This window comes from Oncorhynchus gorbuscha, linkage group LG08 (assembly GCF_021184085.1).
Source record: "Oncorhynchus gorbuscha isolate QuinsamMale2020 ecotype Even-year linkage group LG08, OgorEven_v1.0, whole genome shotgun sequence".
Taxonomy (NCBI): domain Eukaryota; kingdom Metazoa; phylum Chordata; class Actinopteri; order Salmoniformes; family Salmonidae; genus Oncorhynchus; species Oncorhynchus gorbuscha.
This window is the reverse complement of record NC_060180.1, coordinates 45,900,697-45,911,616: the sequence shown is the minus strand read 5'-3', so window position 1 is coordinate 45,911,616 and position 10,920 is coordinate 45,900,697. Positions and strand designations below refer to the sequence as shown.

General features: G+C 43.8%; 1 protein-coding gene across 5 annotated transcripts in view; it reads left to right on the top strand.

Annotated features, from left to right (window-relative positions):
- Positions 1-5,753: 5,753 nt before the first annotated feature.
- Positions 5,754-10,920, top strand: part of LOC124041726 (E3 ubiquitin-protein ligase mib1) — a 92,316-nt gene continuing 87,149 nt past the window's right edge. For 4 of the 5 annotated variants that reach the window (XM_046359654.1, XM_046359653.1, XM_046359651.1 and 1 more), the window contains exons 1-2: positions 5,754-6,820; positions 7,335-7,506. In XM_046359654.1, coding sequence (XP_046215610.1) covers positions 6,592-6,820; positions 7,335-7,506 — 401 coding nt within the window. In that variant the 5' untranslated portion in view covers positions 5,754-6,591. The remainder of the gene's footprint in view (positions 6,821-7,334; positions 7,507-10,920) is intronic. The other variant, XM_046359652.1, reaches the window with a different exon arrangement.

The following is a 10,920-nucleotide window of genomic DNA, read 5'->3' as shown; positions in this document are numbered from 1 at the left end:
ATGTGGGGTGGCCAGTCCTCTTCTGGCTGTGCCAGGTGGAGATTATAACAGAACGTGGCCAAGATGTTCAAATGTTCATAAATGACCAGCATGGTTGAATAATAGTAAGGCAGAACAGTTGAAACTGGAGCAGGAGCATGGCCAGGTGGACTGGGGACAGCAAGGAGTCCTCATGTCAGGTAGTCCTGGGACATGGTCCTAGGGCCCAGGCCAGTTGAAACTGGAGCAGCAGCATGGCCAGGTGGACTGGGGACAGCAAGGAGTCATCATGTCAGGTAGTCCTGGGGCATGGTTCTAGGGCTCAGGTCCTCCGAGAGAGAGAAAGAAAGAGAGAAGGAGAGAATTAGAGAACGCACACTTAGATTTACACAGGACACCGAATAGGACAGGAGAAGTACTCCAGATAAACAAACTGACCCTAGCCCCCGACACATAAACTACTGCAGCATAAATACTGGAGGCTGAGACAGGAGGGGTCAGGAGACACTGTGGCCCCATCCGAGGACACCCCGGACAGGGCCAAACAGGAAGGATATAACCCCACCCACTTTGCCAAAGCACAGCCCCCACACCACTAGAGGGAAATCTTCAACCACCAACTTACCATCCTGAGACAAGGCCGAGTATAGCCCACAAAGATCTCCGACACGGTACAACCCAAGGGGTGGGGGGGAACCCAGACAGGCCGACCACAACAGTGAATCAACCCACCCAGGTGACGCATCCCCCCCAGGGACGGCACGAGAGAGCCCCAGCAAGCCAGTGACTCAGCCCCCGTAACAGGGTTAGAGGCAGAGAATCCCAGTGGAAAAAGGGGAACCGGCCAGGCAGAGACAGCAAGGGCGGTTCGTTGCTCCAGAGCCTTTCCGTTCACCTTCCCACTCCTGGGCCAGACTACACTCAATCATATGACCCACTGAAGAGATGAGTCTTCAGTAAAGACTTAAAGGTTGAGACCGAGTTTGCGTCTCTGACATGGCCTGAACAGACTATTGGCCTGAACAGACTGTTGTGTCTGTTGTCATAATGGTCTGTCACTTGGACGATTCTTCGGAATCCATTAAAATGTAGGAGATCTTTAAGTCCAGTAATGTTTTACGGTCAATGAATTAGATCTAATCAGTGTGCCCTTAGCCTGCCTAATGCACCTTTACATCCAGTCTAAATCACTGATCTTATCACAATAAATTAGATCAGAGATATCTTCGAGAGAGAAAGAAAGGAATGATACATTACATAAGAGCCACAGCCCCTCAATGAAAACCAGTGACTGAGTTCACGGAATAGGTGGTAAATACATTGTTCCAGGGAAGCAAATACTGTATTTTCAAATGTATAATACAGGCTACAGGTCACAGGAATAGGTCGTTTTCAATAAAACGCCACAATACGATCGATTTGACTGCTGGGGGGCAAGGAGACCCCCAGCTCCGCTAAGACCATTGACAACTACGTGCCATTTTCAAGGGATTGTTAAATGTTATAAGTATTTGGTTTTAATATCATCACCTATTGAGCATAGTCAGAACTACACATTTCCGATTATTCCATGCAAAACAATTGCACACATTTAGAGTTATATATGTATTCATTAATTTGTCCTTCACCCATTACATATGATATGCTACGAATTACAATTCGTATTATACTCTATGTCATGAATTTGCAATAAGTACAATATGTTACTAATTTGCTTAACATGTTAGGTCACAAATTTGCAAAAAGTACATGTTACAAATTTACAAAATGTATGAAATGTTACGAATTCAAGCTAGGTGGATAACGTTAGCTTGCTCGCTAATGTTAGCTAGGGGTTATGGTTAAGTTTAGGAGTTAGGTTAAAGGGTTAAGGTTAGGGGAAGGGTTAGCTAAAAAGGTTAAGCTTAGGTTTAGGAGAAGGGTTAGCTAAAACGTTTAAGGTTATGGTTAGGAGAAGGGTTAAGGTTAAGGGACAGGTTAGCTAACATGCTAAGTAGTTGCAAAGTAGCTAAAAAAGTAGTAAGTAGTTGAAAAGTTGCTATTGCCAAAGTTGTCTAATAAAAATCTTCTGTCCTCCAGTTGCAATACTCACAACTGAGTTCCAAACTCCTTCTGGAAGCAACATCAGTGCAAGAACTGTTCGTCAGGAGCTTCATGAAATGGGTTTCCATGGCCGAGCAGCTGCACACAAGCCTAAGATCACCATGCACAGTGCCAAGCATTGGCTGGAGTGGTGTAAAACTCACCTCTATTGGACTCTTGAGTAGTGGAAACGCATTCTCTGGAGTGATGAATCACGCTTCACCATCTGGCAGTCCAAGGGAAGAATCTGGGTTTGGCGGATGGCAGCCAACTATAAAGTTTGGTAGAGAAGGAATAGTGGTCTCTGGCTGTTTATCATTGTTCGGGCTAGGCTCCTTGGTTTCAGTGAAGGGAAATCTTAACGCTACAGAATACGGTGGCAATCTAGACGATTCTGTGCTTTCAACTTTTCAGTATGACAATGCCCCCGTGCACAAAGCGAGGTCCATACATAAAGTTTGTCAAGAACGGCAGGGAAGAACTTGACTGGCCTGCACAGAGCCCTGACCTCAACCCCATCGAACACCTTTGGGATGAATTGGAACGCTGACTGCGAGCCAGGCCTAATCGCTCAACATCAGTGCCGACCTCACTAATGATCTTGTGGCTGAATGGAAGCAAGTCCCTGCAGCAATGTTCCAACATCTAGTGGAAAGCCTTCCCAGAAAAGAGGAGGCTGTTATAGCAGCAAACGGGGGACCAACTCCATATTGATGCCCATGATTTTGTAATGTGATGTTCTATGAGCAGGTGTCCACATACACTTCATAACCAAAAATATGTAACCAAACTAGACACTAATGTACTTGTCCTCTTGCTCAGTTGTGCACCGGGGCCTCCCACTCCTCTTTCTATTCTGGTTAGAGGCAGTTTGCGCTGTTCTATGAAGGGGGTAGTACATAGTGGTGTACGAGATCTTCAGTTTCTTGGCAATTTCTCGCATGGAATAGCCTTCATTTCTCAGAACAAGAATAGACTGCCGAGTTTCAGAAGAAAGTTATTTGTTCCTGGACATTTTTAACCTGTAATCGAACCCACAAAGGCTGATGCCCCAGATAGTCTAAGGAAGGACAGTTGTATTGCTTCTTTAATCAGAACAACAGTTTTCAGCTGTGCGAACATAATTGCAAAAGGGTTTTCTAATGATCAATTAACTTTCTAAAATTATAAACATGGATTAGCTAACACAATGTGCCATTGGAACACAGGAGTGATGGTTGCTGATAATGGGCCTCTGTGTGCCGATGTAGATATTCCCTTAGAAATCAGCAGTTTCAAGTTACAATAGTCATTTACAACATTAACAATGTCTACACTGTAGTTCTGATCAATTTCATGTTATTTTAATGGACAAAAAAACAAGGACATTTCTAAGCGACCCCAAACTTTTGAACAGTGTTTAATATATATATATACACACACACACACACACACACACACACACACACACACACACACACACACACACACACACACACACACACACACACACACACACACACACACACACACACACACACACACACACACACACACACACACACACACAGTGCCTTCAGAAAGTATTCAGACCCTTTGACTTTTTCCAAATGTAAAAAAACAAGAATCTTCCTAGAGCTGGCCGCCCAGCTAACCTGAGCAATCGGGGGAGAAATTGATGGTGAGCAGGTTTTCATCAAGGATCTCTCTGTACATTGCTTCGTTCATTTTTCCTCGATCCTGACTAGTCTCCCAGTCCTTGCCGCTGAAAAAAATCCCCACATGATGTTGCCACCAAGAACGTGCAAAGCTGTCGTCAAGGCAAAGGGTGGCTACTTTGAAGAATCTGAAATATAAAATATATTTTTATTTGTTGAGCACCTTTTGGGTTAAAACATGATTTTATATATAAAATCATATATATACACACACACATTTACATTTACGTCATTTAGCAGACGCTCTTATCCAGAGCGACTCACAGTGGCCAGAGTATTAGGTACACCCATCTAGTACCGGGTCGGACCCCCATTTGCCTCCAGAACAGCCTGAATTCTTCAGAGCATGGAAACGTTGCTCATTTGGTATTAAGGGACCTAACGTTTGCCAGGAAAACATTGCTCACACACCGCCACCAGGACTCATGCTGCACATGCCAAACCCTGACTCTGCCATTAGCATGACACAACTGGAACCAGGATTCGTCGGACCAGGCAATGTTTTTCCTCTTCTCAATTGTCCAGTGTTGGTGATTGCGTGCCCACTGGAGACCCTTCTTCTTGTTTTTAGCTGATAGGAGTGGAACCCGGTTTGGTCGTCTGCTGCAATAGCTCATCTGTGAAAAGGATTGACGATTTGTGCGTTCCGAGATGCCGTTCTGCACACCACTGTTGTACTGCACTGTTGTACTGCACTGTTATTTGCCTGTTTGTGGCCTGCCTGGTAGCTTGCACAATTCTTGCCATTCTCCTTCGACCTCTCATCAACGAGCTGTTTTCGCCAACAGGACTGCCGCTCACTGGATGTTTTTTGTTTGTAGCACCATTCTCGGTAAACACTAGACACTGTCGTGCATGAGATACTGGAACTGGCGCGCCTGGCACCTATGATCATACCATGATCAAAGTCGCTTTGGTCACTCTTTTTGCCCATTCTAATGTTCAATGGAACAGGAACTGAATGCCTCAATGCCTGTCTGCCTGATTTATATAGCAAGCCACGGCCACGTGACTCACTGTCTGTAGGAGCATACTATTTTCGTGAACAGGGTGGTTTATCTGATATACTGGGCAGTGTATTTCATATGCCTCGGCTGCTTCATTATCATAGTCATACAAAGAGTGCAACTACATCAGGCTAAAACCGAGGAAATACATTTAGGGAGAAATTGGAGGAATGCATTCAATAAAACAAGTAATAAAACCCCTCGTTTTGCATTTTGAGAACATTTGCATGTTGCATTTTCGACAAAACAAATTGCCCCACCTTGCGCTTTGTATAATTACCCCCTTGAGCTTGTCTATTGCTGGGTTCATGTGCTATTCGGAACTGAACAAAGCAGAAACATCAGACTTGATATTTTTGTAGTTATGCACGTGCCGTGTACAACGACTCGGTATGTCGGATATTTCCGAGTTTCCTAGTTCCTACTAGTGTTTGAACGCGGCAAACCCCTCGCTTTCCAAACCAAAACATCTTCGTCGTTAACCCCAAAGATTTTTTACAACTAAACCAAGATAAACATATGCCTGTCGTTTCCAATGGAAACAAATGAGTCATAGTGTGCAGAACAAACCAGGAGGTGGGCAGAGCCAAGCACGAGCCAGAGAGATCCTATTGGCGTGTTCTAGTTTTATCTGCATATTTCCGTTGGGGAACGCCTATTCTGAAGTGTTTGTGTGCAGTAACTTAATTCGCCTTTGCACTCCTTCTAAAACAGCGATTTTTTTCCCCCCAATGGCAAAGTCTACAAAACTTAGTCCACTCTTCATAACATATTATAATTTTGGGAACAGAAAAATGTACTGAGATCAAAGGTTTCATGATGATAAAATGTGCAGAATATCGGCCAAAAGCCATCTCGTTCCATGTTCTCCCACTGCACTCGCCAGTGGGCTTCCTCTCACTACCAAATTTGGTAGTGAGAGAAAACACTAAAGCGGATGCTTCACATTTATACATCCAGTGAAATGTCTGTCTCATTGTTTATCTGTGGTAAAATTCCGTCTGCTTGGTGATTGACAATAATGGCGACGCGTTTATACTGAGTTTACTTCTGCGAGCCATTTGACAAAATAAATACATTTGAGACATACATCCAATACATAGGCTAAACGTACCTACGAATTAAATTATTTATCCAACAAAAAGGACGAATCTACACTAGTGGTCTAACGTTAAGTTGTGGAGGTGGCATTCTTGCAGAGGCACAAGCTAGCTAACTAAATAGCTAGCTAATAACGGTATACCATTTCGTGACGATGTGGCTACTTTACACGCTCTTGGGGTGACAATGTCTTGTGCTCTTGGGATGAAAAGCACATGAAAGGGGATACTGAGACATACCAGTTATTTACATAACATTGCAGACGAACAGCTTGTGGAGTGGAAAGTGCGTGCCATTCAACAGCTTACTTTGGTAGCTAATGTTTGGCAGTTGCTTGTTGGCAAAGCTAGCTAGCTAATAGTTAACGTTAGTGAGTTAGCTTGGCTTTGATGTCCAGTACAACGCGTTGTTTTATCAAGCAAGCTAACTAAACCTTTGTTACATTTACACTACGATACATTTGACTAGCAATGTATATTTGCCTTTGCAACTAACTGTTAGCTTATGTCTGCTATATTGTTCTGGAACTTTACCGCAAGCAGGCTAGCCTAGTTAACGTAACGTGCAAGCTAACAAGATATTGCTAAATTGTGTTTTTCTGGACAACAGAACGGTTTTGGTTCTCAAAATTATCCTGTCAAACACAGGTAGTTAGCTAGTTAGCATACCCTGCTAGTTGGCTATATATTTTTTTGTGTTACGTTATTTGCGAGACCTTTTCGTAAATGACTACTGGCAGGAATAACCGTGTGATGATGGAAGGAGTTGGTGCGAGAGTGATCCGTGGACCCGATTGGAAATGGGGAAAACAGGATGGTGGAGAGGGACATGTCGGCACGGTCAGGAGTTTCGAAAGTCCGGAAGAAGTGGTTGTTGTCTGGGATAACGGGACTGCGGCCAACTACCGGTGCTCTGGTGCATACGACGTGAGGATATTTGACAGTGCTCCCACAGGTAATGTTGCCCTGCTGGTTTCTGTTAATAATTTGTTTATATTAGCCTATGCATTTGGGTGTTGATGTGTACACAGTTGTTTGGCATACCGCCACGTCACAAGTTATTGCAATGCATCAAGCGTGCTACATGGAGCACGTTGAGTTAGATTGACATCTAGAGAGTTAGACGTGAGGATGACTACTTAAGATATCTTCATCAAAGCAAGCATTGTGATTAACTTCTCCCTCTGAGTGTTTAGACCTAGAGTACTGTATGCTTCCTTTTATTTGTGTTGATGAAGGATGGTACAGCACGAAGATGACAATTCAACAGGCCCCAGAGCTGCGGGCAGAGGCATCATTGCTTCACACTTGACATCTCCAACATTTACATTTGAGTCATTTAGCAGACACACAGGTTGTAGTGACGCCGCAACACTGCGACGCAGTGCCTTAGACACCTGCGCCACTCGCTAGGCATCCTGCTGCCCAGCAGAAATGTTCCTGACTGCCTTGTTGCTACTTCCTCTCAGGTATCAAGCATGACGGTACTATGTGCGACACCTGCCGTCAGCAGCCTATCATCGGTATCCGCTGGAAGTGTGCGGAGTGCACCAACTATGACCTCTGTACCACCTGTTACCACGGAGACAAGCACCACCTGCGACACCGCTTCTACAGGATCACCACCCCTGGCAGCGAGAGGTGAGTACTGTCAGCTGCCCTCTGAAGCTAATGATTACGTTCCAGGTCATCTTCAATGCAGTCTTGTTACTCAGTGTGAGATCTGATTATCTATGCAGTGTGACCGCAATAAAGACAACGTGGAACCAATGTGTAGGGATGCTTTGTCAACTCAGCCCCACATCTATGCCAAACTTTATGGTTTAGTAATGATTTAAATTATAATAATTCTAATCTACATCCTTTGGTTGATTTATATTGAGGGACCCACCCATTTTACTCTCTGTTTTGCGGCTTTCTGTTTCTCCTTGGCTGTCTGTCTGTCGCTGACATTTGAGAAGTGGTGCCTGAGCCCAGCCTTCTAGGCAGACTCAACATGTGGCCACCGATCATGGCTCTGTTGCCAGGCGACTGCTCAGACTCTATTTCAGAAGCAGCGATGTTGTTGGAGCCTCAGCCAATCCCATGTTACTGTCCATGTCTGTCTTTATCTGCTTCCCTAGAAGATTTACAAATGAAAGACAAAGCATAACTGCATAAAATGCCAAATCATAACAACAAACCTGTCTTGAGAATGTTATGGTCAAGGGGCCAGGGTTCCGGTCAAGAAGCACGGTTTCGACTGCTCCTACAGTTCTACTACATAGAGAAGTCAGATTAGAAAATTCCTAATAAGACACTTTTGTCATCACCTTTTGTGCGCAAAACATGAATGGAATTATTCAAATAATTGTTGCTGAGTCTAATTTTTCCCCCATTACTCACAGCTGACAATATTAACATTTTATATTCATATTCATCTAATGTCTGCCATGTTTTTTGTTTCTGGATGATGTTATGAAGTCGTGCAAGTACCACCTGTCGATGTTGGTCTGTATAAACCGGATTGAACCCATATGAATCGTTGTTTACGAAGATGAGTAGATTACCTTGAAAACAATGGTCTGACATCTTGGACTCAGTCTCCAGTTCTTATTGAAGCTCAATGGTTATGATAGGACAGAATTGTAAAAGTCAGAATTGATTTATTTGACATTTATTTAACTAGGCAAGTCAGTTAAGAAGAAATTCTTATTTACAATGACGTCCTAGGAACAGTGGGTTAACTGCCTTGTTCAGGGGCCGAACGACAGATTTTTAGCTGGTCAGCTCGGGGATTCGATCTAGCAACCTTTCGGTTACTGGCCCAACGCTCTAACCACTAGGCTACCTGCCTCCCCCAATAATAAAAGGAGCTGAAAAGTTAGTTTATGAAAACAACAATTAGTGTATTTTTGCGGTTTTCAAAATGAACTGACTGAAACGTAATGTGCAGAGAATGCAACCAGGACATGTTACTGCATTATTACATACAGTGTTGATATTTTCTTGCTATAGCAGTCCCTCCAACTGCTTCAAGCCCATTATTAGATCCAAAGGGACAAACCAAATGCATATGGCGAGACCGCTGGCACCCTTTCAACGACCTGTGACTTCGGTTCCCCTGAGACTGTTAATTGTCCCCATCCCCCCCACAGACACGGCTCTGAACTGAAGACACGATGGACTTTTTTTTGTTATGCCACACTGACTGTCGGCAGTCTGGCTATTTATGAGTCTGTGGGTTCTCTCTTGACCAATTGCCATTTAAAGTGGAACTGACAGCATTTTGTCAACATGAACATTTATAAAAATCTGTTCGTATACACCCCAAGGAAGAAAGACACTTATTGTTTTCGTTTGAATTTTTAAAAATGTTTTCTGACAAGCGAGTACTTAGATTAGGTCATTTTCATAAATTCATAGAAAGTTTGGGAACAACATGGTAAGGCATTTGTAAAAAGCCTATAGCTATATGGAGTGGGAAAGCGGCAGTGCGATTGGACAATTAATAGACACTGCGGCAAATAATACCTAATAAAAAAAGTTTGTCTTGTTCAGGATCGGAGCTTACATAGCCGACCAGGGCTACAGTAGGCCTATATGCAAATAAGCCATTTGCCACACGGGTCTGCCATCATTCACTTTGAACTGGACTGTGTTTTTACAGGCAGTAGCAATAGTGCGACTTTACATCATCAAATCAAATTTTGTTGGTCACATACACATGTTTAGCATATGTTAATGTGGGTGTAGTGAAATGCTTGTGTTTCTAGCTCCAACAGTGCAGTAAGAGCTAACAAGTAATATCTAACAATTTCACAACAATACACACATCTAATGGAATCGTATTAAGAATATATTAATTTTTGGACGAACAATGTCAGTGGCATAGACTAAGATACATTAGAATAGAATACAGTATATATTTATGAGATGAGTATTGCAAAATATGTAAACATTAGTGACAAGTTTTCCATATTAAAAGTGGCCATTGATTTCAAGTCTATGTATTTAGGCAGCAGCCTCTGTGCTAGTGCTGGCTATTTAACAGTCTGATAGCCTTGAGGTAGAAGCTGTTTTTCACTCTCTGTCCCGGCTTTGATGCACCATTACTGAGTTTGCCTTCTGGATGATGGCTGAGTGAACAGGCAGTGGCTCGGGGGGTTGTTGTCCATAATTATCGTTTTGGCTTTCCTGTGACATCGGGTGCTGAAGGGTAGGTAGTGTGCCCCCGGTAATTCATTGTGCAGACCGCACCACCCTCTGGAGAGCCCTGCGTTTGCGGGCGGTGCAGTTGCAGTACCAGTTGGTGATACAGCCCGACAGGATGCTCTCAATTGTGCATCTGTAAAAGTTAGTGAGGGTTTTAGGTGCCAAGCCAAATGTCTTCAGCATCATGAGGTTGAAGAGCCGCTGTTGCGCCGCCTTCACAACACACTGTCTATGGGGTGGACCATTTCAGTTTGTCAGGGATGTGTACACTGAGGAACTTTAAGCTATCCACCTTCTCCACTGCAGTCCCGTCGATGTGAATAAGGGGTGCTCCCTCTGCCGTTTCCTGAAGTCCACGATCAGCTCCTTTGTTTTGTTGACGTTGAGTGAGAGGTTATTTTCCTGGTACCACACTCCCAGAGCCCTCGCCTACTCCCTGTAGGATGTCTTGTCATTGTTTGTAATCAGGCCTACTACTGTTGTGTTGTCAGCAGACTTGATGATTGAGTTGGAGTCATGGGTGAACAGGCAGTACAGGAGGGGGCTGAGCACAAACCCTTGTGGGGCCCCAGTGTTGAGGGTCAGCGAAGTGAAGGTGTTGTTTCATAGTCAATGAACAGCATTCTGACATAGGTATTCCTCTTGTCCAGATGGGATAGGGCAGTGTGCAGTGCGATGGCGATTGCATTGATCTATTGACGTGGTAACCAAATTGAAGTGGGTCTAGAGTGTCAAGTAAGGTACATATGATCCTTAACTAGCCTCTCAAAGCATGTAATGATGACAGAGGTGAGTGCTACGGGTGATAGTCAGTTTTGTTACCTTTGCTTTCTTGGTTACAGGAACAATGGTAGACATCTT